The 27,859-nt window shown below is 37.7% G+C and overlaps 1 protein-coding gene across 4 annotated transcripts in view; it reads left to right on the top strand.

The window, feature by feature from the left end:
- msi2a (musashi RNA-binding protein 2a) overlaps nt 1–27,859 on the top strand; it is a 237,436-nt gene that overhangs the window by 132,894 nt on the left and 76,683 nt on the right. For all 4 annotated transcript variants that reach the window (XM_052117178.1, XM_052117179.1, XM_052117177.1 and 1 more), the window contains one exon: nt 17,447–17,495. In XM_052117178.1, the coding sequence (XP_051973138.1) occupies nt 17,447–17,495 (49 nt within the window). The remainder of the gene's footprint in view (nt 1–17,446; nt 17,496–27,859) is intronic.

The raw sequence follows: 27,859 nt of genomic DNA, 5'->3' as shown, positions 1-27,859 counted from the left end.
GGAGCATTTTCAGAACACACGCATATGTTCAGTAGTCAGCACACACACATATGCCTCTTGTCAATCAAACAGGGCGCACGCAGCTTTTACTAGATCACTAGCAAATTATAAAACTACGCACTCTGGATTATTTTCATCAGAAGAATAAGAATATAAATGTTCTAATAAGTGACACAGGCCTAGGATATCACAAATATAGCTGGTTATGTTTTGTTATTGATGTTTTAATCTGCTTGTCTGTTCAGGCAAGTAAAATTCACTTTCATTAAAAGCGTTAATGTTGAGCCCTGATATTCATAATTTACATAAAAAGCAAGCAAGTGTTTGCGTGGAAAGGAATGACAATTACTTAATTATAATACTCAAGATGCAGCGATGATTTCTTCTGCTTTATCTAGATTGCGGGTATTTAGTAAAGACGCAGGTTTTTGTGCTGAAATAGCTCAAGCAAAAGTGACACATCTGTTAAGTGAATTCACTCCTGAATTTCTTTAAATGATTAAATGCCATAAACCTCACAAACTTTGACAAATACAGGAGCTAGTTTATTCAGAGAAACCCTTTTTATAGTAGCTTGGAAACCTGGTTAAGTACACCTTGTCCATGGACTGTTCGGGGGCGTACTGACTGAGGCTGATACTAATGGAGGCTGGTTCATGCTTATGTAAAAGAGTCTGAGATACTGAGAAAACACTTTTTTCTGGATTTTCTCTTTTTATATTTTCTGTTTAACTAATGTCAGGTAGAGATTACACCCCAACAGAGAAATTTTGGATGAAAGTCAAGACTTATTTCTGACGTATATTGTGCTAATTTGCAGCTGCTCATTTTTACTGATGTCCCATCTCTCTCGCCAGCTGTGTCTGAGGATGGAGTTGATCCTGTCCTATATGGAGGTGCCCGACATTCTGTAATAACTGAGATTAAGCTGTGCAGCTTGGAGTCTGAGCTCCAGAGAAAGAGAGATAGGTGGTAAGGGCAGTGGTCAGAGTGGGAAGTAATCAAAGAGAGGAGAGGAAAGCTTTGTACAATTACCATGCGCTTATGATACAATGCTTTCTCTTTATCTCGCTCTGTCAGAAGATGAAACTTTTTTTTTTTTTTTTTTGTTCATTCACAGGTCTAGAAGACAAAATTGTTCCTTATTCATTATGAAGTGTGATTTTCAAAAATCAATGCCTGCAGCTGATGAGAAAGATATCTCTGCTCACAACAACCACCCTCATACTCACATTCTTTCTCTCGAAATGCGGCACAATTCCTGCTTCTCTTCAGACGGGTGAAGCATTTTTGTGGGGAAACACTGTTCAGTGGTGGGTTGTCATCATTGCTGCGAGCAGCATGTTTGCCAGTCTGTTCAGCATGACTCATGAATTATGGATTCGGTGTGTTCTTGTCAGCAGCCCCACAATGCCCTGCTTCTCTGGGGTGACAAGAAAGTGTGACGAAGAGCTGTTTCTCTCCTGGCGGAAGCCCTGATGCCATCAGAATTGGATGGCTCACCGCACAGTATAACAGTTAGGAATGGGCCACAGTGCTGGTGAAAGGTTTATATGAATCTGATCTCTGTATGCAGATGCTGTGCTGTAGTTTAATCAGGCCAGACAGTTGAGGGGGTTTCATGTGTCCTCTATGTCTGTGCAAGAAAACAGATGGCTGACTGCACAAGGTCTCAGTTTTTTTTCTGCTATTGTAGGAAATAAATGAGGGGTTCAAGCACTTCCTGATGGACAGAAGAAAAGAGTGTGATGAGTTTAACTTGAGTAAAATATGTTTTTATAACATGCTATTAAATAATGTTTAATGAAGCCTAAAAATGTTAAGGGATAGTGTTACGGTTAGGGTTTGTTTATAGTAATTATATTTCGTTTAATTTAGGAACAATATAAACCAAAGGTAACGTTGAGATGTATCGTTTTTTTCGAATCGGTTAGATTGTTCTGTTAATACTGTTTCAAAAATGTTTAGGGAGGGACAATATTAATGTTTGGGTTAGGGTTTGTTTGGCAAGTTTGGGATCTCTATGATTTTCTGCCTTTAACAGACACTTTTAGGGCAGAAAAAGAATAATAAGAACATTTGTACAAATACAGTAGGGTTTCAACATCTTTGGTGCTTGAGTGATGAATTCCAAAAAAACATTTCTGAAATCCAAAAACTGAGCAAAATGTGCCACTTAATGTTAGTGTATTTTTGGACTCTAAAAAAATCAAGGTTTTAACATTATTGCTTTATGTAAACAAATAAAGGTAAATTTCTAGTTTCAAAAGATTTGTTTTTTTCGGACCTTTGTTTTGTTGTACAAGAAAACTTCAAACTACATTTGGTTTTCTACCATTGAAAATGTGTCAAATTTAATAATTCACGCTTGGAGCCACCACCCCATTTGCATGAATAAGTAGGTGTACAGGTGTACCTAATAAAGTGGTTAGTGGACAGTAGAGTGCACACACTCACGCAACCGGTACATAGATGCGCTCTCGCATACGTTCATGATATTTAATAGTATTATAATGCCATAAAGCTGCGGTCTACCAAGATGGACTATGGTCCATTAAGCTATTAATTTTCAATTACCTTGACAATAAAATTTTATTGTATTTAAGTATCTTTTGATTTTACTTGGTGAATTTATCATCATTCTCCGCACCTCCCCTGACAAGCTCTGGCACGCTCCTGGGGAGGCGCACCTCCCAGTTTGTAAACCGTGTGTCTAAATTAATTATATTTAACTTAATTTAAGAACAATATACTTTAGAAGTCAATGGGAGGTGGCGTTGAGGCTTTTCATTTTAGCAAATCAATTTGTTTGAACAGTTTAAACTGTTTAAAAAGATCGATTTGTTTATATGCCAACACTAATAATGCCCACTTTAATATAGAATTAAATGTGTGCATGTTCTTTGTGTTGTTGAGATCTCTGTAGAGAATGCTGCTGCTTGAATTCAGAGGTGCTGCTAGTGTGTCTCATCTGTGTCCTTCATCATGGACTCATCCCGCACTGATTGACAGATGCCATTGTACCGGAGAGATGGAAATGGCACGGAGTCCAGCCAGATGGCAGGTGGAGCCTGTTCAGTGGTGTTAAAGAACTCCTGAGTGCAGGTTGTTTTAATTGAGTTGAATTAAACTGATGTCAGTTACGAATGGAGATGAAAGAGAAAATCTGTACCGTCGATCAATAAAAGCCATTAGTCTCTTCGATCAGGACTGTACAGCTTATTTTTCCTTAAAGAAACTCGTATCACACCAATCTTTCTCTTTGTTCGAGCCACAGTTTTATTTGTTTTTAAAACTTTGCAAATGCATATTTTTCTCTGTTGATCAGAAGCACAATATCAGAATGTTGTGGTGAGAATCTTAGCATCTCTTATTGCATTGGAAAATGGGGTGGTGCTTACATGTGCGATGTCCACCTCTGCTGTAGTTGTCAAAAACAAAAAGTCAGCTTTGATGAGTGAGACAGTTTTGACAGATTGTTTTCGCCTTCTCTACCATAAACATTCAAGCCTGTATCTTCAAGAACCCATTATCAGATGTTAACTGGCATCAGTAAAGGGAAATATACACTCCTCAATAGAATCTATAACTTCCTGTATCTGTGGGTCTGGGCCTAGGATTATGTCTAAACATTCTCTGCTGGAATTTTATGTTATTGGTCCAACTTAAAAATACTAGATACTTTTGAATCCTTGAAAACCCTCTGATTTAGTGATTCCACTTAGTGATTCCAATTTTCTCAAGGAAAAGCTGCTTTAATCTTAGTTCAAATAATGTGCCGGAATATTGTAATACTTTCTCTGCTTATGGAATATGTGTAGTTATTGTTTGAGGTGTGTAGCTGGATTGATCCAAAGCTGTATGGAATGAATTGAGCTTGAATGAGTTTTATTAATATTGGCAGTGTGTTATGGATATCTGTCTGATCAAATGAAATCAGCCTGTCTTTCGCTCTTTCTTATTTTCCTAGGGAGTCATTTGCTTCTTGGCAGGTTATTCAAACAGAAGTCCTTGGCAGCTGCTGTAATGGTGACGCTAACATGTTTGCTGTAGGATTGCTCTGAGCTTTATTAGTGTGAGCTTTCACTAAGCACACAACCTCAAGCACAAATGTACACACCTATTATAAACATACACACATTTACATCTAAAACCCACACTGAGATTTGGCTTGAACTCCATGGAGACAAATAGAAGGGAATCTCGTTCTCACTATAAAAAACTTTTTTTTCTGCCGTTATTCTTTCTGAAGTCATAACGCTCCTCTGGGGGTTTGTTCCCCACCATCTCAGGTCACTGGGCCACCGTTCTCATCTTGTTTATTTCCTCTCAGCTTTGCACCAACAATTTATGCCACATTTGCTTAATGTTTCAGATTAATCTATGAGAAACTTAAGAGTACAAAATGTTCTCTTTGAAAGCAGCCCATCTAAAAGATAGTTCACAAATATGGGCCATAAGTAAACAGGCCTATGAAGAAAAGAGCCAGCTGAGAGGCAAAGAGCTTAAACATTTTCTGATTTGGTCTTCATTAATTCACCTTTAAACATTTTTTGCACACCTGATGCGTTTAGATGTTCTGAGACACAGTGCTTAGTTTAATGACAAGCAGATCTGACAGTGAATGTTAATTTCTCAATGTGAATAATTCACAATTGATTTTGTGAAGATTTTTTATTTAATTGAATGTTTATGCTTGAGAGAGAACTTTTGACTGCATGCCATGTTTTTGTGGTGCTGAGACATGTGTGTGTGTGTGTGTGTGTGTGTGTGTGTGTGTGTGTGTATGTGTTTCCTGAGAGAATAAAGTGGTATGATGCAGAACGGATAGAAGTAATGAGAGATTCGAGTGTGTAGATTTTGCAATCTGAATTACTGTTCTTCCAAATGAATTAAGCACTGATTATTTCACAAAGATGACAAACTAAATGGTGGATATCAGATTACTTGCTACTAAGTGACTCCTACAATCTTGAATATCTCTCAAAGATTGATGCATCTTACTTGGCAAACTTTTTATTAGTCAGATCAGGAAGACAGTTTTAACAGAGATACATTACAAAGTGGACAAAAACAGGTACACAGTGGACAGGTACAATGTGAATATGAAGATTTTTTTTTGTTTTTATTTATTTGTTTGTTGTTTTTGAATGAAAAGAAAAAAGTCTGAGTTTGGTTATTTTAAAGAGGACTCAAGTGTGAAACCCTAAAGAGTAACTCTGTAATGGCAGTAGAACATGGGCAAAAAAAGGACATCATTTTAGTTTCCTTTTTTGTTATCACAGTTCCAATTGAAATATTTAAATATGATCATTTTCTCCAAATTTAAAAGCCCTTGTGAACTGCTACTTAAGACTCCGCTTGTAAAGGTGTCCACTACTATGGCCATGTAGTATATCTCTGTTAAAACTTTCTTCCAGGTTTGACATCTGACATCAAATTCAAAGACTCTTTAGTTTCTAATGTGTATAGGAATTCATTATTTACTGGCATAAAAAGCTGGAATCTTCCAGGCTTATGATGCGCACATTGCCGCCATAATTTTCTGAGCCCCTGCCCTGCCAATAAACACTGATCTTCTGTAGTTGTTTGTTTTCTTTTTGTTTTATAAAGCTTGGATGAAAGACATTGCAACCCATTCAGTTGCTGCCAGCAGTGGATGGGCCTTGAGAAACACACATACACACACTCTGTCTTCAGTCTAACATGGCGTGTAAATTGAAGAGAAAATGACACAGGTTAAAGCGGTTGTCGTCTGGCGAGAGAATTGTAATGTTGTCATGGTAATTGTGGGTGTCACAAGAAGATAAACCTTCTCATGGTGGACTCATGTGACGCAGAACGTGAAGTGAATTACAGCTTATCAGGATGAGTCCAGAAGGCACCACACACACGACCAAAACTGTGAAGGGAGATGATTCACTGCCACTGCATTTACTTAAACAGTGTCACCTCACGTTGTGCGTGCGTGCGTCCGTGCGAATTGGGAATCTGATGGGTTCAAAGCAAAGACAGTACACATACTTTTCGTACACATGCTTTTCATACTTAGGCACATTTTACACCTGGTATTATATATCAGGTTGATCCGCTCATAAGCGAAGAGGTGAGACACATAACTGTTTACACCTGGTCGTAGTATGCATCTCTTTTGACAACTTGTGATTGGATTTCAAGAGGAGTGTGCCTGATTTTCTGACAACATATGCAGTATCAATCATTACACCAGTGGAATACTGATTAATAATAAAGCGTAAGCAGGAAAAGAAAGTGTGAGGAAAAAACGGAGCACTGCTTCAATTATATGTGCATATAATGTAAGCGCAAACATGATGTTTAGAGCAGATGTTTATTTATTTATTTATTTTTTTAAAGACTCATGTAACCAGCAAGGTTTAATCTCTTGTTTTAGTGTAGCGGTTTGAAATGGTCATAGTCTACAATATGAGCCCAATTTTTGACCTCATTCGACCACCTGTGAATGTGGTTGAATTGGACAAATACTTTGGACCCATTTACACCTGTTTTTTCACCATCCTGTCTCAAATGGATCACCCAAATTGCGTAATACCAGGTGTAAACGGGGCCTAAGTGACCATAATGCTTTAAATCAGCTTCAAGTTAGAGAACTCTGAATGTTTTTTGACTGTAATGTTGTAATTGCTTCATTTATCATGAAGAGTTTATTCCCTTAACCTGTTTGTACGCACCCCTTTTTTAAGGGCATGCGGGGGAATTGCTTATCAACAGGTTAAATCTCTCATTAGGTGGTTCATGTGTGACAGTAATGTAGTGTGGTAGATCTGTGCTTCACAGAGGTTCTGTGAAACTTTGAGATGATTGTATTATAAACAATGGCCTGCTGTCCAGTTCTGCCATGTTCTGTTGAATTGTTGTTATTTTTCTCCATCCAGACTGGAGTAAACCACAGGATTCTGCACACTGCTGAACTGCGACCTCCCATTACACTACCAGTCAAAAGTTTGATTGAATTTAAGGGTGCTTTCACACTTGATTCAATTGCTTGAACCAAACCCAAGCTTATTCAAACCTGCGTGCGCACCAAAAGTGCAAGTGTGAAAGCCAAAAAAAAAAAAAAAATGCTTTGAATTTATTTGTTTATACTTAATGATTTAATGTTTGTTTATTTTATAAATTAAAATCTATCATAAAGCATTGCCAAGAAAAAAATCTACCTTTTTATATTGGGTCCCTAGAGAATCTGTATTACATACACGTAGATATCAAACTTACACATTACTGCCTTAGGGACTGAGGAAAATTCCTAGACATTGAGATAAAGTAAGTTTTTTCTCTATAGTTCTACTCTTGGCAGAACAGGCAACATCACTCTCAAATATTAGTGGTGTGTATTACAGAAGCACAGCGGCTCCTCTCCACCATATTAAAGATCCCCTTGACAAAACCAGCTGTCATATTAATCCAAGATGAAATAAATACAGCTATGTCGTGCTGGATTCAAATAAGAACTCCTGTGTCTGCCCTGTCAAAGAGGGATGTGCCATTAAAAGCTGTTGGCACGGTTTCCCTGTATGCGAAAGACGGCAAAGAAAAGATTTGACTGACATTTATTCTTTTCCACTGTGATGGAAAATGACATTTTATTATTGAAATGGCATTTAAAAGAGATTAGGACCTAATCTGAGAGAAAACACTGGAGATGAACGTAATTAAGCAGATATAATTGAATTCAGTTCTTTTCTTCTTAAGCTTTTTATGCAATTCCATTTTAGAGCAGATTATCTAACTGACACAGGAGAGATTCAGTTTATTTTTGCTTTGTCTGGAGCGTTATTACGCATCTATGATCTCAACGATAAAATTTGGGATCCTCTTAGAGGTCTTGAAGGATCAAAACTGTTTAAGAGGTCCAATGGAGAGGGATTCCACAGGAAAAGGGGTGTTTCTGTCAAGAAAGAGAAGCTTTTCCAAACCCTATTGAGCTGCCTCATTCATTACTGTCTTCCTTGGGAGCTACAGTTTTTACTTGTCACAATGCATGCTGCTATTGTCTTATCTGAGAAGGATTAATAGGATGCTGTTTTAGATTTTGGACACAATAAAGCGTGTCTTATCCCTTAGCTGCCTACTGTTTGGAAAAGCCTTCCCATCAGGATTACACCTATGACGTCGAAAAATGTTGCTCAGGTAGGCAGCTCTCTTTGGTCTTGAAACAGAGCCAGAGAGAGAGGATTGATGAATTTCTCTCCTGTTTTTCCATCAACTCCAATCACAGTCTAGAGAGAAAAGAGTAAAGACGCCATTTCTTATTATATAGAAAATTACAGAAAGCCCCTCTCTTTCTCCCTCTGTCTCTCTCTCTTTCTTGCTTTTTCTCTCCATTTCTACACCTGTCTTGAACTGTAAAGCATTTGGAACTCTCAGACAACACTTTTATACAGATTTGTTTAATAGATGTTTTAAAAAAGTACCATCTGAACAGATTTTATAGTTTTTATCTTGTATACATTTTAAGTGTCTTATTTAATATTGTAAATATTTATTGGTGAACCTTTGTTTGCCATGTGAATAGCCTGGTTGCTGACATGGCGTTAAAACTAAATAAATTAATAAATCTACATAAAAACATAAATCTGTCTTTCTCTTGCTGTCTGTTTGTCTCTTTCTTTCCTTTTGGTCTCTCTCTCGTTCAGCTGTCTGTTTCGCTCACTATTTCTCTGTTTCTCTTTATTTCTATTTGTCTCTCTCCTTCTATCCATCTCTTTTCTCTTTCTACCTGTCTTTCCTATCTTTCTTTCTTTCTTTCTTACTTTTTGCTTTGTCTTTTTTGCTATCATTCTTTTTTCCTTCCTCTCTCACCTTCTATCTGTTCCATGTGTCTGTTTGTCTCTATCTTTGACCGTCTCTCTCTCCATCTGTCTTTCTTTCTGTCTCTTTGCTCTGCTATCGATCGGTCAGCTCTGATGGAAATGTGCTTTTACTGGCTGCTGCTGGTGGAGATGGTTCAGGCTCTTCGATGCTGTCAGACGCTTTCATGGAGGAATGAAGACAAATTAGATGAATAGATTGCAGGGGAGGAGGGGGTGAAATCGGCTCCTTTACTGCTCGCTGGCAGTCATCACGGAGCTAAATGAATACTGACATATTTATATTTATTTAAATTAAAGTTGTTGTGGCACTATCAGTGTCAGGAGGATCTTATTTACATACAAATTAGCAGGTTTATTAAGTGCTTTTTCCATTGATTAATTTAATTAGTGTGCAGATAAATGAAGGAGAGAGTGAGAGGGGAGGGATGGATGTGTATTAAAAGAATTAAATAAAAAAAAAGAAATCCTGATTACTGAAGCATAACAGAATGAGAACTTCATATTACTTCACATGGCTAAAGGAATTTCTCACATCTCCAATAATTTTCTCTTCCAGAAAGGACAATGTTTTCACCTTAAAAATGAAAAGTATGTGTGTTGGGTTTTGCAAGTGTGTGAATGTCTGTATGCTCAGGATACGGCTGATACATTAAAGGCCTTTTAATAAAATGACCCATAATTGTCCGTTGCAGGCAAGACACGCTCTGATGGATGATTCTGTCAGTCTCTGCCTGCAGATCTATCCCTTATGGACCCTTCTGAGTTGAGCATCCACCCTCCAACCCCCCACTGCTGTCTCACCTTGCGCCCCAGTCAAACCCCTTCTCGCTATGAGCATCTTTGCCCTTCCTTAGCCTATTTGGCACTCTGGTAACAATGGAGATGCCAATGTCTCCTATAGAAAGTGCATCAGCTCAACTTTGCCCTGGTTGGTTGAGGAGTACAGGGCTCATGAATATTTACCGGAGCATTACAGAAGCACAGCTGTTTCTTAACACTGTGAAAGGAAAAGGTCTGGGTGCTAAAATTTCCTTTAATATGTTTGACTAATTGATTATTTTAAGTGAAAAGTAATTTACTATCATAACTGATTGCAGAAGTCATAGTTTAAATACAATCAGTCTCATGGTTTTGAGAGTCTGTTGGGAGGACTGTCTCATCTGACTTAGCGGTTACAGTGGTCAGAAGATTTCTTTTTTTTATTAAATCAGTCTGGTGTCTGAATATTGATTACTGCAAGAGACAGAAAACACTCACAATGTATGACTTGTGATACATCATTTGTGTGTTTGTGTGAAAAATTCAAGGTTATTTGAAAATGCATGCACACACACACACTCAAACTGGACATCGTTAGACAACACATTTGGGTCAAAGACTTGATGCTACTCTAAGTTATTAAAAAATTATTTACATGTAATTCACACAAAATATGAATACACCTCTACTATGAACATGTGTTAAAGTCTGTATTTTTTAATATTAAAGTCATTTTTATATTTTTCTTCTGGGGCTCAAAGTAAAAAAGTGGTGTAAACTTCTTGAGATGGTAAAAATAAATAAATAAATGGTTACACTTTACAATAATGTTACATTTGTTAATGCATTTTGTATCATGAGCTAACAATGAAAAATTCATTTTTACAGCATTTATTAATCTTAGTTCATGTTAGTTCATAGTGCATTAACTAATGTTAACATATGTATTACTATGTTGAAATGAAACAAGATTAATAAATGCTGTAAAAGTATTGTTCATTGTTAGTTAACTAATCTTGATAACTAATGTTGACAAATGGATCTTTATTGTATATGTCTACAGTATTTAGAGTTGAAGTCAGAAGTTTACATACACTTCGGTTGAAGTCATTAAAACACCACAGATTCCATATTAGCAAACTATAGTTTTGGCAAGTTGTTTAGGACATTTACTTTGTGCATGAAACAAGTCATTTTTCCAACATTTAATTGACTATATCACAATTTCAGTAGGTCAGAGGTTTCAATACACTACGTTATTTGTGCCTTTAAGCAGCTTAGAAAATTCCAGAAAGAGATGTCAAGCCGTTAGACAATTTGCCAATTAGCTTCTGATAGGAGGTGTACTGAATTGGAGGCGTACCTGTGGATGCATTTTAAGGCCTACCTTCAAACTCAATGCGTCTTTACTTGACATCATGGGAAAGTCAAAAGACCTCAGAAAAACATTGTGGGCCTCCACAAGTTTGGTCCATCCTTGGGAGCAAATGTACCACATTCATCTGAACAAACAATAGTATGCAAGTATATACACCATGGGACCACGCAGCCATCATACTGCTCAGGAAGGAGACACATTCTCTCTCCTAGAGATGAACGTAGTTTGGTGTGAAAAGTGCAAATCAATCCCAGAACAACAGCAAAGGACCTTGAGAAGATGCTGGAGGAAACAGGTAGACAAGTATCTATATCCAATTACTTCTTTTGTACTCATTTCAAATAAACATTTTTAGTGTTTCTCTTACGCCAAGTTGAATGATTGATATTTAAACTGCAATCCCTGGAGAGGCCACATGGTAAACAAAGCTATTTACCAAAGTGAATCAGATTCCCAAATGTACTGTAGCACCAACACTCATCTCAGTGCTGGTATTTGTCTCATCAGTTGAGCTGAAATTCTGTGGATTGTGTGGGCTCTGTATTTAAAAATGAACACCTTCCATACATCTTGTATACTAGATATGCTGAACACAAGGACAACACTTCATGTTTAATAACTCACAGTTTCATAAGAGTTGACATTCTCTGAGTGCATGTGACTCGAGTCATATTGCAATATATAGTTCAAAGCTCGCTTTTCAAACTGAGCTCCTCATGTGTTATCAAGCGCATTGATCTGCCTTTTTACTGTCTTAAATACAGGCCACACATATAGTGCTGGATAAGCACTATATCTTTTATGGTTAGGGCAGTGAAGCTGGCATATGGTGTATATGTGTGTGTTTGTGTGTGTTGAATGTTGATCTTAAAGCTGTCAGGACGCGTTTCCTGAGCATTTTCTCTGATTATTTATTCACAATTCCTGTCTGTATGTGTTTCATATGTGATCTCTGTATGTTTATGTTTGCTCGACTTGAGAGACGTTTAAATTATCTTGATATTTATACTGTATATGACAGAAACAATTTATGCTTTTAGCTCTGGTTACACTGAAAGTGAATGGTGGCCAGTCGATAAACTTTAAAATAAACAGTGTTTTAAAAGTATAGCCACAAGATGACTTTAGTGTGATAAAGCCGCTTACTTTATATTAACCAAAATGGCATGTATTTAAAAAACATATTTTAAGATGCACAAGTAGTTTCAGGTGATAAAACAATAGATATGTATGTGAACTTGAGTAGGATTGACTTCATATATCCACTACAAATGACTTGTAGGGACCAGTTGGATAAAAATTAATTGCTGACCTGGTTAAAAAAGTGAAGGCAGTTCTGAGAAAAGGTCTAGCATAATTTGTTTACAGATGCCAGGTCCTCTTCTGACTAAAGGCGGGTGCACACTGTACGATTTTGGCCACGATTCTGCCGTCTGAGACAAATTTTGGAATCCTAAAGGATTTCTCTCGTCGCAGGGCAAAATCAGCAATCTAACAACACTGTTAGAAAATGTTCACGGACGGCCGATTAACAGCCTTTGTGATGATCTTCAGCCTCCGAAGTTCTGGCAGTGTCAGAAATTTAGTATTGTAGCCGTATAGTGTGACTGCTATTACGACGGGATGAGATTTTCCTCTCCAATCTCGCACCCCAATTCACTTGGAAAGAAAACTGCTCTGTGCTTGCCCCACCATCGCAACATTTGTGCCCAGTTATTTCTCTACTCAAGCACTTTCAATGTTTTTTCTTCTTTTTTCCCCCCATTTATTTCATAAATAAATAAGCAGAATATTCTTGGAGAAAAGTCTAACCTGTCAGCAATATGAAATTTTATTCTCTGAATTAAATAAATAGCTTACAGAACGAAAATAAATAAATGATTGCATTTTCTCGTCATTTTTCTTTACATTTATCATGCATTTTCTTTATAACGTTATTATAATTACTATTTTACTTTTAATAAATTTACTTTAAATGTTTTTAGTTCAGATTCACTTCACTCCAATTTTATTTATAAATAAATAAATAAATAAAATAAAATAAAATTAAACTGAAAGACTGAACAATTTATACTGGTAAGTTTTTATGGGACGTTTTAATCCAAATCAGCAAATACAGTTGGATACAATATAGAAATCTATATCATGTTTGCATAGCCGATAGGTTAGTACGACTTTCTCATTTAGATTACTATGTCCCACCTTTTTTTGTTTTCTCCAATGTGAACGGAGATGTTTGCAATTTTTCATGCCACATGTTTTTTATTTCCACAATTAATATTTGCTTGTGGAAGCTCATTATTAGGCTACCTCCCGCACTCACATTCATTCTCAACATCTGTAATTTTCTGTCTTTTTATGGGCCTATTTGACAAAATCCATCTTTCTTGTAAATGTTAACCTATGCTCGTGGAGTGGTATTGGAGCAATGGAAATGCTGGTGTCCAGACTTTCAGAGAGAGAAAACAATATGCTCCTCCGTGGTGGGCAAATTTATCAGTTTCGCTTCTATTCCGCAACACTCCCATATGTCACGTTCACTGAGTTACGTTCACAGATCAGGACGATTGGGACCACAGTCGGCTACGATATATATCGTACTGTCTGGCATAATGTCGCACAGTGTGCCATGGCGATATCAATGCGTTCATATCGTACAGTCTGACAAGCAACAATCTTAAAGGACTATTATAAATCATACAGTGTTCACCCGCCTTAACTCGTCGACCTCTACAATTTGCTGCTCTGAAGGGCCTGGCTCTGGTACAGGAGTAGCCGTAGATGGAAAAAAAATGCATCAATGGTTCGTTTCGCCATGGTTGACTTTTACGGACGATGAGTGTGATGCCACGAATGCGAGACACACGAGTGTAGATGACGTTACTCACTTAGTTGACTAATCACTCATGGACCCAACTCTGGCAGACTCACTCCCTCTTCGCTTTTTCAAATTTTTCAACAAAAATGTCATCAGATTTGGAGGTCGCACATGTGCAAGTAGTTAAAAAAATATTAGCTGTATTTTGGTTGCGGAGTTTTAAAAGGTTTTGCAGTTTTGAAATGCGTGGTTATGAAGTTGCAAAAATTCAATGCATTTTTTAAGATCCAATAAAAATAAACTTCTAATCATTTAGTGGACTTCATCCTCATGCATTCGTGCAAAGATGCTCTGGTTGGAAGAGTGACATTTAATGAAGTTTTGCCACAGTTGCCATGGTTTTAAGGTCTTTGGACAGTTTTTTTATATTTATTTTGCTATTTTGTTTGTATCAAATTGAGTTAGACGAGGATGTTGACATGTTGTCATACTGGTGTAGAGCATTTTTATACCTTTAACCGCATCAAATCATATGTGGTTCCACGTTCCAGGCTGGGAACCACTGGTGTAATGCAATTACATTCATTGATACATTAAGTTTAACTAAAGTGTCCAAATACTTTTCTGTGTGTGTGTGTGTGTGGCGGAAGGCTCTTTTCACTTAGCTACCAATAGCAGACTTCTCTCTTTTATTCTTTTGTACAAAAGGCTAGAGAGTCAAGTTGAGGTTCTCTTTTCCTTTAAGAGTGATAAGAGCTCTGTTTACCTCACCAGTTTTCTTTTCACAAGCACAGATAGGCACGCGTTTGTGTTTGTGTGTGTGTGTGTGTGTGTGTGCGTGTGCGTGTGCGCGTGCACGTGCGTGTGTGTGTGTGTGTGTGTGAAGAGGTCTTTAACCTCCCATCAGATAGAGGCAGAGAGCCATAGCAGTGTCTTGAGTCCACTGAAAGCATTACACTGATTTCACCAGGCAGCTGTGTGTGTTTGGTACTGGCGTGTGATGCTTTTCTGAAGCTCACTGGTGTCTATGTCTTTATGTGTGTATGAGGGAGAATGTACAGGTACATAGAAACTCCATGAATATGTTTTAAGATCTTAAAGTTGTTATATATAAACATTTCTAAGGTAAGAATAGCTGGCCTAGTTCAGTTTGATCTGGTCTGGTTTGATCTGATCTGTTCCAGTCTGAACTGATTTGGTCTGGTCCTGACTGATCTGGTCTGGACTTATCTGATCGGATCTGGTCCAGTCTGATCTGGTTTGATATGAGATGAGATGATCTGATCTGGTTTGGGCTGAACTGATCTGAGACTGAAAGCTGATATTGCACTTAATGGATACAGTAGACAAACCCTCATGCTTGGGTCCCCCACTGTGCTGGATGGTCTGTCTGTTACACTCAGATGGCTCCTCTTGTTACCTAGTGACCGAATCCAGGAGGCAGGTGGTGCACAGACAAATGGACCGCTTTGTCTCTCTTTCATTAGAAATAGGTTTGGGATTTCTCAACAGGATTCTCGTGTGTGTGTGTGTGTGTGTGTGTGTGTGTGTGAGAGCGTGTATTTATCACTTTGTGGGGACCAAATGTCCCCATAAGGATAGTAAAACCCGAAATGTTTGACCTTGTGGGGACATTTTGTCGGTCCCCATGAGGAAAACAGCTTAGAAATCATACTAAATTATGTTTTTTGAAAATGTAAAAATGCAGAAAGTTTTCTGTGAGGGTTAGGTTTAGGGGTAGGGTTAGGTTTAGGGGATAGAATATAAAGTTTGTACAGTATAAAAACCATTATGTCTATGGAAAGTCCCCATAAAACATGGAAACACAACGTGTGTGTGTGTGTGTGTGTGTGTGTGTGTGTGTGTGCACATGCTCAGATTCTGAGACTAAAAATTACTCAACTTAAAGAGGGGAAAATATTTTTTTTTCTTTTGTTATCATAAGAAACTAAAATACAGTGAGGTGTCAGTGCTGACTTACATAAATTTTCAGTTATGACTGGAGAATAATCTGTGTATGTCTATGTACAATTGATGTCAGAAGTTTACATACACCTTAGCCAAATACATTTAAACTCCGTTTTTCACAATTCCTGACATTTAATCATAGAAAACATTCCCTGTCTTAGGTCAGTTAGGATCACTACTTTATTATAAGAATGTGAAATGTCAGAGAATTATTTATGTCATATTTTATTTATTTCATCACATTCCCAGTGGGTCGGAAGTTTACATTCACTTTGTTAGTATTTGGTAGCATTGCCTTTTAATTGTTTAACTTGTGTCAAATGTTTTGGGTTGCCTTCCACAAGCTTCTCACAATAAGTTGCTGGAATTTTGGCCCATTCCTCCAGACAGAACTGGTGTAACTGAGTCAGGCTTGTAGGCCTGCTCGCACACTCTTTTTCAGTTCTGCCCTTAAATGTTCTGTCGGATTGAGGTCAGGACTTTGTGTTGACCACTCCAATACTTTGACTTTGTTGTCCTTAAGCCATTTTGCCACAATTTAGGAGGTATGCTTGAGGTCATTGCCCATTTGGAAGACCCATTTGCGACTGAGCTTTAACTTCCTGGCTGATGTCTTGAGATGTTGCTTCAATATATTGACATAATTTTCCTTCCTCATGATGCCATCTATTTTGTGAAGTGCACCAGTCCCTCCTGCAGCAAAGCACCCCCACAACATGATGCTGCCAACCCCATGTTTCACGGTTGGGATGGTGTTCTTCGGCTTGCAAGCATTTTTCCTCCATGCATAACGATGGTCTTTATGGCCAACCAGTAACATTTTTGTTTCATTAGACCAAAGGACAGTTTTCTAAAAAGGAAAATCTTAGTCCCCATGTGCACTTGCAAACTGTAGTCTGGCTTTTTTATGGTGGTTTTGGAACAGTGGTTTATTCCTTACTGAGAAGCCTTTCAGGTTATGTTGCTATAGGACTTGTTTTATGGTGAATATTGGTACTTGTCTGCCTGTTTCCTCCGTCTTCACAAGGTCCTTTGCTGTTGTTCTGGGATTGATTTGAACTTTTCTCACCAAACTACGTTCATTTCTAGGAGACAGAATGCATCTCCTTCCTGAGTGGTATGATGGCTGCGTGGTCCCATGGTGTTTATACTTGTGTACTATTGTTTGAACCTTCAGACATTTGAAAATTGCTTCCAAAGATGAACCAGACTTGTGGAGGTCCACAATTTTTTTCTGAGGTCTTGGCTGATTTATTTAGTTTTTCCCATGATGTCAAGCAAAGAGGCACTGAGTTTGAAGGTAGGGCTTAAAATACATCCACTGGTACACCTCCTATCAGAAGCTAAAGGCTTGACATAATTTTCTGGAATTTTCCAAGCTGCTTAAAGACACAGTTAACTTAGTGTATGTAAACTTCTGAAATTGTGATATAGTCTATTAAATGTGAAAAAATCTGTCTGTAAACAATTGTTGGAAAGTTACTTGTGTCATGCACAAAGTAGATGTCCTAAATGACTCAAATTAGTCAAAACTATAGTTTGCTAATATGAAATATGTGGAGTGTTTTAATGACTTCAAACTACAGTAAGTGTATGTAAACTTCTGACTTCAACTGTAAATTGAAAACAGCTCACTGATGACTCATGAGTATTTTTTATTGTTTTTTACAGGTAGAAGATGCCATGCTAATGTTCGATAAAACTACAAACAGACATAGAGGTAAGACAATTCTGTTTTTTTATAATGATGTTTAATTTTCCTGTAATGTGATCTACGAGGTACGTGTGATAACAGCTGAGAAGAACCGTCTGCCTTCTGTCTCTGATCTTCACTTTATCTAAGAATAGAGTGCAAAAGACTCCCTGTATAGATCTGCACAGTGCTGACAGCATGGGAATACTATTATACAGAGACATACACTGTATTGCAATACTGACTGCGGTAACTGTTTAATCTGTTCAATCATTTTCATTAAAGCATGGATTGAAGATGCTATTTACACTTTATGTCTTGTTTATGGTAGGGATAACCGGTTATCAGAATCAGGTCCGATACTGTGCTCATGTACTTGAAGTCATGCTTGTTAAAATGCTTTGAAACCAAAAACCGATACCATCTGACGTAGGTATGTCGTCGCATAAACATTCAGCGCACAAATTAAAATCATGTTATTTTCTAGTGTGATTAATAAACCGCAAAGGCTGTGATTTAATTCGATAAATATACAGTTTGCATGTGCTGCGTGCTTCAAAGTAAATAGATATTGTTTTAAGAATGTTTTAAAAGTGAATGTGACGCTGGCTGCTCAAAATTTGTATTGCTAAAAAATCTGAAATTTTACAACAATCTTACCTACCTCTTAACTCACAGGGGGCTACTTTTCCCAATTCTTACCTTTAGTTTTATGCAGGTGGATTTCTTTTTTTTTGTATACAGGCTATGTTGTAGACATGATGCAGACTTGTGCTGACTTACATGTATGTTGGTCTTGGCAGATACATTTAACAAATTCTTTAATAGGTATTTAAAGGGCAGTTCACCCAGCAATTTAATTTATGTTATAATTACTCACCCTCAAGCCTGTATGACTTTCTCCCTTGGAACTCAAAAGATGTTTGGAAGAATATTAGTCTCAGTCACCATTCACAGTCATAACATCTTTTTTTTTTTTCTTCTTCCATACAATGAACGTTAATGGTGACTTAAACTAACATTCTCTCTAACATCACCATTTGAGTTCCACTGAAGAGAGAAAGTCGTACAGGTTTGCAACAACACGTGGGTGAGTTAGTTGAGTGAACTATCCCTTTAAGAGTAAATTAGTTACATTAAATATGGCTGTTTAATGTTGTCAAAATGCATTGAAAATGTTAACAGATTAAATCCTGAGAGAACAATGCTTATAAAATATGTATATTAAAGATAGATAGATAATAATATAATTTCATATTAAGGATATTATTAAAATAGTATTTACATTTACAGAGCACTTTATTTGGAACACCTGTACACTTACTTATTAATGTGATTATCTAATCTGAAATTCATGTGACAGCAGTGCAATGCACTGAAATTCTATAGATTGTTGTGTGTGAAAATCCAAGGAGATCAGCAGTTACAGAAATACTAAAACTCCAAATTTTAAACATAAGGGGTTTAACAGTTCGATTTTCTGATATAGATCAGTTCTGTTGTCACTCTGATTGTCAACTAACAAACACCATGAGTGTTCAACATCAAAAACACCAGAGTGAACAACTCCCCTTATTGTTTTGCGCAGAAGAAAATCATTAAAAAGCATGTGCGTGAAGGTGTCTCAAAGCAGTCACTGCAAGAATAACTGTTCTTTTTCCTGTAAATACTGTTGTCATGACAAGAACATATCTTTGATAAGCTATTCAAGAGATTGGACCGATTTGCGCTGTTTAGTAAATCTCAAGTGAGATTGCGAAAGCACTTGTTTGATTGACATGTACTGTGTATGAACGCACGTGCAAACCAACCACCACTCTCATAACATCAGCCACGCTCAGATATTATTTGTTTTTTATTATTTATTTGTAACATCCTCTTGTAGTTGAATTTCCTCTTTAACGTGATTCAACAATGTGGAGAACAATCGTAAGTCCTCATGAAAATGGACACCTCACAATTCATACAGAATTGATAGGCTGCTAATAAATATATTTTTGATGATGATATCATAACGCAGACTGCATAAGATCTTCATTTTTAAGACCAATCGTTGGTCGATGAGAAGAGTCTTGGTCGACCAAGTTTTGATTGGTAGGTTGGTCGCAGAAAAAACTCCAGAGGAAACTGACGAACACCGGTATTACCGTTGGTTGGACGCTAGGTGGTACTATGGGGTAATTTTCGTTAAGCAGGTTTAGGGTTAAGCCTACACAATAAAACTTTGAACTTTATTTGTTATTTATTTTAACTAAAAATTCAAATGAAACTGAACAAAAATAAGTGCAATTAAAATGTGTGTTGAAGAACCTACTTCATCTGTGCATACTCTACTGGTCGGGTATTTCACTGTCGGGGGTGTGAATACATTTTTGTTCCCTCCTTCAAAATATATATATATATTGTCTAAACATGCAGCCATAAAATTACTTGAAATCAAGACATAAAAACAATTATAAATGTAAAAATAATAATTATAACGATGATAAGAATCACGGAAATATAAATCATGGTTCAAGGTGAACGCGTTTTTGTATTATTTTATGTTTTAATCACAGATGTAGGCTATAGGCTGCAGAGTTGTGGTCACAATGAAATGCTCTGTGGAAATAAAGCAAACTGAACTCAAAGCACCTCCTGAGCTGAGATGTCTGAGGTAATTTGCAGCACTCCTAGAGATAAACAACCAAAACAAATAAATAATAATAATTCAGAAGACAGAAACAAAGAAAGAGTGAGAACCTATAGAGGCGCGTGTTCCACGAGGCTGCACGCCTCCATATCAGCGCGTCATGCATGTGCATAGATGGCTTTTCTGTTCTCTGTTCTTAAAAATATAATAAATTGTGTTTCTTCAAGCACATTTCTGTTTGACATTTCTCTCTATAAATTAACAAAAGTTTCAGACTGACTCCTAGCTGGTTTTTCGGACACATTCAGGATGATTACCGCTTTTGCCAGTGTCGTTGCGGCTTGCTTTGTGTTTGCGATTGTAAAATGTATATTTTAAAGGCTCATTATTACGGTTTAGTATTTCTCTGTAATGTAGAACAGTGTTAGCAATGCTAATTATAACATTATTTCTTAGCCCTGGAACTCAAACTATTTTGTGATGCCCCACAAAAATATATATTTAAGTAATTAAATTAATATCATAAACATGCGACTACTAGTCGACTATTGGCTTAAACTAACGACTACTAGTTGACTAGGAATATCTTTGGTCGGAGCAGCGCTAAAAAGATCGCTCGAGGGGCCCCATGTTGAGTAGCGCTGCTCTAGAGTTTACCCAGAGTAGTGGCAAATCAAAACAAAAAAACCTTGAGTGAGGGGCAGTTTGTTGAGTGAGGTCAACAGAGAATGGCCAGAATGGTTCGAGCTGACAGAATGTCTACGTTAACTCAGATAACCACTCTACAATTGTAAAGAGCAGAATAGTATCTCAGAATGTACAACATGTAGAACCTCGATGCTGATGGGCTACAACAGTAGAAGACCGCATCAGACACTTTATTAGGACCATAGTGTTCCTAATAAAGTGCTCAGTGAGTGTAAACATGCTCTTCATTTTATAAAAATAATACAACATTATGCTGAAATTATGTTCTATATTAATTCATTTGATTACAGCTTTAATTAATTAATTAATTAATTAATTTAGACCCCATTTTGATGATAAAATTTAAATAAACCGTTGAACATGAAATTCCCCAAAAAATAAAACAATATAATGGGTATCATTATCGGTGAGTACCGAAAAGGTAATAACAATTCTCATACTCCACAAAGTGGTATCTGGACATCCATAGTTTATGGTCTTCGCTACTGCTCACACTTGAAGAAGAGCAAAACACTAACAGTGCACCTTAATTGTGAGTGACGCATCAAATTTGTTGCACCAAGTATTTTTCAGTCTTTACTGAAGGTAAAATGAAATAACCGACGATTAAATTAAGCACATTTAAATTGAATAGAGAGAGAGAGAGAGAGAGAAAGAAAGAGAGAGAGATCTGTAATGTACAGACTGTTCCAGAATGGTCTGAAAGAGAGACCATTTAATTTCATAGAACCCACAAGATAATGTTGATGCAAAAATTTGGCCTCAGTAGTCATTTATTTTCATTGCATATTTTTCCATACAATGAAAGTGAATGGTGTCAGAATTTTGTTAATGGAGTAAATAATGACAGATTTTTTATTTTTTGCTTGAACTATCCCTTTAGCACATGCAATCTGGCTGTTAAACTGCTGTCTCTCTCTCTCTCTCTACCTCCTTTCACTAAAGAGACTGCAGCAGAATCTCTCTGGCATTTGCAGACTGAAATGAGGATGATTGTGTTGGAAATTGAGCTCCGAAGCTCCATCAGTCCTACTGCCCCCAGTGCATTGTGGGAACATGCATTGACTCTCCTATGGGTGTGTGGATCAGGGATGTTATTCCGACATTTGAAGGATTTTTTATGGCAGAATTTTTTGCTGTTAATTACAGATGTAATGGTGTGATTTTCATCAGGGTTCTGCAGGTTGCTTTTGTGAGTCGATTGTATGCTATTACAGAGTGAATACCCAAAGGCCATCCAGCCCTGGTTATGCTTGATCTCACACTGTGTGTGAAATAACATTCTGTCATACAAACCAGAATTTATGGCATGTTATTTTTAAATTGTATAAATTAAATTTCACAATTTGCGACAGTGAGTGCTTTACGGTAGTTGAGTCGTTGTCAACATGACATTTTTCCATGGACGTTAAATCAGGGTTTAGGTTTAATGTACAACCATAATTGTCAATCCTCAGCCAGTTGGTAAAGATAAAAACATCCTTACAAAAAAAAGTGTAAACATGATTTTTTTTTAATTAAAATAATTTTTTTTTTTTTTGCCTGACATACTCAGATATTTGCCTAAACCCTGAAATGGTTTGATGATGGTCTGAATTAAGCCTGTATTTAGGGGAGGGCGATTGATCAACAGTTCACGTTATACAATTGTATAAATTATTATATTGTATAATATATAATATTATAATATATATAATTTTTGACAATTAAAAAAAGGAGGCTTTTCACTTTTTAGTTTTAGTTTATAAGAGTTTTCTTTGATTCTGAAGAAAACTCCTTCATGTATTTGTTTTGTATTTAGCCTTCCATTAGGTACTGGAAAACCTTTTGGCCACCGTATACTAGATATAAATGTATGGTTGACAAAGGTGCTATTGAATAATTTCTAGGGTAATTTATTCAGTGGGATCTCATCTCTCTCAGAGTTTGCGGCAGAACAGCTGGCAGAAAAGCTTCACTGCGTTAGCAACAGTAACTTATGGGAGCGGGGCTTAGCCAAAGGTCCGTTCCTCACTGGAGGATGCAAATCTTTATTAAGAAGCTCATCCTCATTTTCTCTTGTAAAGTGACTACAACCAGAGGTTGCGTTAACTAGGAAAACATTGCCTTATAATTCCAAAATGCTGCCCATAATTTTTACAGTTTAAAAAATAAATACTAGAAAGAAAACCATTTATGAGGCTTGATAGTGCATCAGTTTTCATTTTAAACATCTAGAACGCTCATTCTCTAACATGCGGCGGCATTTTGCATAACTGTGATAGAAACGATATTCAAATTTCTGGTTGACACATTTCTACAAGTATATTGATTTTAAATTGTATAATTTATATTGCTATAAATTACACAAGAATGATTTCATCGAAAATGTGTGGGGATTCTGTGACTAACTGTATTTTCCAGCATTCTCTGGTGCAGCACGCAATGATACATACACTCACCTAAAGGATTATTAGGAACACCTGTTCAATTTCTCATTAATGCAATTATCTAATCAACCAATCACATGGCAGTTGCTTCAATGCATTTAGGGGTGTGGTCCTGGTCAAGACAATCTCCTGAACTCCAAACTGAATGTCAGAATGGGAAAGAAAGGTGATTTAAGCAATTTTGAGCGTGGCATGGTTGTTGGTGCCAGACGGGCCGGTCTGAGTATTTCACAATCTGCTCAGTTACTGGGATTTTCACGCACAACCATTTCTAGGGTTTACAAAGAATGGTGTGAAAAGGAAAAACATCCAGTATGCGGCAGTCCTGTGGGCTAAAATGCCTTGTTGATGCTAGAGGTCAGAGGAGAATGGGCCGACTGATTCAAGCTAATAGAAGAGCAACTTTGCCTGAAATAACCACTCGTTACAACCGAGGTATGCAGCAAAGCATTTGTGAAGCCACAACACGCACAACCTTGAGGCGGATGGGCTACAACAGCAGAAGACCCCACCGGGGTACCACTCATCTCCACTACAAATAGGAAAAAGAGGCTACAATTTGCAAGAGCTCACCAAAATTGGACAGTTGAAGACTCGAAAAATGATGCCTGGTCTGATGAGTCTCGATTTCTGTTGAGACATTCAGATGGTAGAGTCAGAATTTGGCGTAAACAGAATGAGAACATGGATCCATCATGCCTTGTTACCACTGTGCAGGCTGGTGGTGGTGGTGTAATGGTGTGGGGGATGTTTTCTTGGCACACTTTAGGACCCTTAGTGCCAATTGGGCATCGTTTAAATGCCACGGCCTACCTGAGCATTGTTTCTGACCATGTCCATCCCTTTATGGCCACCATGTACCCATCCTCTGATGGCTACTTCCAGCAGGATAATGCACCATGTCACAAAGCTCGAATCATTTCAAATTGGTTTCTTGAACATGACAATGAGTTCACTGTACTAAAATGGCCCCCACAGTCACCAGATCTCAACCCAATAGAGCATCTTTGGGATGTGGTGGAACGGGGGCTTCGTGCCCTGGATGTGCATCCCACAAATCTCCATCAACTGCAAGATGCTATCCTATCAATATGGGCCAACATTTGTAAAGAATGCTTTCAGCACCTTGTTGAATCAATGCCACGTAGAATTAAGGCAGTTCTGAAGGCGAAAGGGGGTCAAACACAGTATTAGTATGGTGTTCCTAATAATCCTTTAGGTGAGTGTATATAATGCATAAAATACACACCTAATGCACATCCTTTTCATTTTGTTGCACTTGCAATTAAAAACTTCCTGTCTTTGTGAGGATGTAAAAAAGAGAGAGAATTATGAAAAATCGCAAACATGTCCAACTTATTCCAACCAAATCACTTTAATACCCATCATATTTTAATCAAACTCGTAAGTAGGAACTTCCCTGGAGCATCTCTCTCTCTGTACCTCTATTACCTGCAGTACTTCACATATTTCAGCTTGGCATCTAAAACATTTGTGTAGTCCAAACACTCATTTCCCTGTCAAACACTCCACCAGCATCTGACAGAAGGTGCCGTTGACTCTAGTAAGAGGGGGTTTACACTAAATTATATTTTGGCTGTTCGTGTATAAAGGCAGTTTTAATGGAGTTCTGAAATAGCAATTTCCCGAATACTGCTTTAAATGCTACAAGCATTAACGTTTTTCTGTAAATCTGTAAAGCATTTATCTAAAAAAAAAAAAAAATAATAATAATTCTAAACTGAACATACTTTATTCCCTTTGCAATGAACGACAATGCAGTGCAGTCACACCTGTATTTCCCATGGCAGAAGTTCTGATAATTTTTCCTCACCCAATTTTCCTGAATATAAAAGTCTGCCTGGATGATGAAAGCTGCTGTAATGTCATGGATGCTGATAGTCCCGCTCAACAGGCTTCCGAACGAGCGTCTGATTATAGCTGGAACTTTGTGATTTTCAAATGATGTAAGTAAAAGTAACAGTGTCTCGGTTTGATCAACTGAGAACATGAATTATGAATTTCATTGTGGAGCAGTGTAAAGCAGAGAGAGAGAGAGAGAGAGAGAGAGAGAGAGAGAGAGAGAGAGAGAGAGAGAGAGAGAGAGAGTGAGAGTGAAAAGAGTGAGAAAAAGGAGCAGGTTTTGGGCTGAGTTAGGAATTTTTGCCAAGATTTTGTTTTGTGTGAGCGCATTTCCTGGATGTTCGAGAGGACTGGTTTGTTCCTGGAAGACGAAGTGTGTCTTTAATCTACTTACCTCGATCCACACATTTCCCAGTCTGTGTATGTGTGTGTGTGGCAGTCTGTTTGAGTCTGATAACTTTGTACCCTATTACAGTATTTGTTTGCGAGTGCTGTGTTAGCTGTGTCTTTGATAATCTGGTTTCATTCAGACTGATTGTAGAGAACAAGACGGTCAGATTCACAATCAAGTGCAGGACATTTTTAGCTCTCAGGGTCATTTTTTTCCTTTCTCTCTGCCTCTCACCCTCTCCTACCATCTCTGACCTTTCCAAAAACAGCCTGTGATTGCCACTACAGGGAATGGCTTGTTTACCAAATCTGTTTGATTTTTCTGATGTATTCCGTCTTTTTTCTCACCTTTTGAAAGAGTTATCCTTGTAATATACCTTGTAAAGGTATATAACGCTTTCTCTTAAAATCTTGGATGAATTAGACAGAAATGTAGAACTCAAGGCACTTTTCCACCATTGGAATACATTTTTCTGAGCAGGGTGAGTAATGGTTCCAGTACGAATACAAACTGTTCCCCTGACCGGATTTCTCAGCAGAGTTAGCTAACCATATTCAAGACAGACAACCATTCTGGTGTAATGGCTTAACTAACATGGTGGCCCACTGTTGGTCACATGCTTAGTCAGTCCATTCTAATCCTGATTTTGCAGCACCGCAATGGAAAAAGATACTGTAATTGTGCCAATGAGCCTGGTCGGTACGAAACGGCGGGGTTCTGTAACGAGAACCACCTGCCTAATATTGTGTAGGTCCCCCTCGTGCCACCAAAACATTCTGAGATGCCATTCTTCTCACCACAATTTAATGTAGACTTTGTCAGTTTGAACCTGTCTGACCTCTCTCATCAACAAGGCATTTCCCTCTGCAGAACTGCCGCTCACTGGTTGTTTTTGGAACCATTCTGAGTAAATTCTAGAGACTGTTGTGCATGAAAAGGGAGGGAGATCAGCAGTTACAGAAATACTCTAACCAGCCTGTCTGGCACCACAATCATCCATGCGCTTATCTAATCAGCCAAGCGTGTGGCAGCAGTGCAGTGCATAAAATTAGGCAGATACGGGTCAGAATCTTCAGTTAATGTTCACATCAACCATCAGAGTTGGGGAAATTATGTTATCTTAGTGATTTGGGCCGTGGCATGATTGGTGGTGCCAGACGGGCTGGTTTGAGTATTTCTGTAACTGCTGATCTCCTGGGATTTTCATGCACAACAGTCTCTAGAGATTACTCAGAATGATACCAAAAATAAAAAACCATCCAGTGAGCAGCAGTTCTGTGGATGGAAATGCCTTGTTGATGAGATGGGTCAATAGAGAATTGTTAGACTGGTTAGAACTGACAAAGTCTATGGTCACTCAGATAACCACTCTGTACAATTGTGGTGAGAAGAAGAGTATCTCAGAATGCTATTCTGATATGCAGGTTTGCACTGTTTTGGTGGCACAGGGGGGACCAACGCAATATTAGGCAGGTGGTTTTAATGTTGTGGCTGATCAGTGAAAATTCTTACAATTCCAACTTTTACTTTAACGTTCAATTTACTTCCATTTTGGTTGTATTGATCTGTGAAATAAATAGCAATTGAACTGCATAGTTTTTGCCCTGTTGTTAATTTTACTTTATTTAATTAATGTTATTGTTTGTACCAAGTTAGAAGGTCCCATGTAAAATTTACAGCATAGCATTAGCTGAGAGAGAATGTCTTTCGTATGTAATCGAAATGGATATTATAACTAAAACATACCAAAATAAAGCTAATCTAATCAAAACCCAGCCCTACTCATCACCATCTTAAAACATCCTTGCATCACCTCTATTTAAAAACCTCCAGACCTAACATCCACCTTAAAACCTCTATACTTCCCCTCTACCAGAAAACTATCCATACCTGAGGGTTTGCCTTGCTGCTCTCATCATCTTGAGACAAGGGCAGAGAAACAGGCTTCCCTCAGCTCTGCATCAACATGAAGTACATACATGTCTATTGTATCTATATCCTCTGATCCTGGTTACAATTGAACTAGGCGTTTGAAAAAATCTGAATGGAGGAGAGGTAGACAGGCTGTGTGGGGGAGCCTTCTCCTCAGGAAATGAAAAAACTGCCTCTCAATTGTCATTGCATGCAACCTCTGACCTTTTAATCTCCTGGAGCTAATGTATATGCTGTATATGTACAGACCTCTGGGAGGAAATCAGGGACCTTAACACAGGTTAAACTCTCTCTCAGATTGAGGCCAACATCAAGGAATGCTGAGTCCACACTGTGTTTAGTTGATCAAATACTTGCTTGTGCAAACATATTACATTCCTGGCTTATTCTGTGTTGTATCTTTAATAGCTTACTGACCTGTCCGGTATGCCCCATC

Source organism: Xyrauchen texanus, chromosome 44 (assembly GCF_025860055.1).
Source record: "Xyrauchen texanus isolate HMW12.3.18 chromosome 44, RBS_HiC_50CHRs, whole genome shotgun sequence".
Lineage (NCBI taxonomy): Eukaryota > Metazoa > Chordata > Actinopteri > Cypriniformes > Catostomidae > Xyrauchen > Xyrauchen texanus.
Note: the sequence above shows the minus strand (reverse complement) of the source record. Positions and strands in the feature narration are given on the sequence as shown.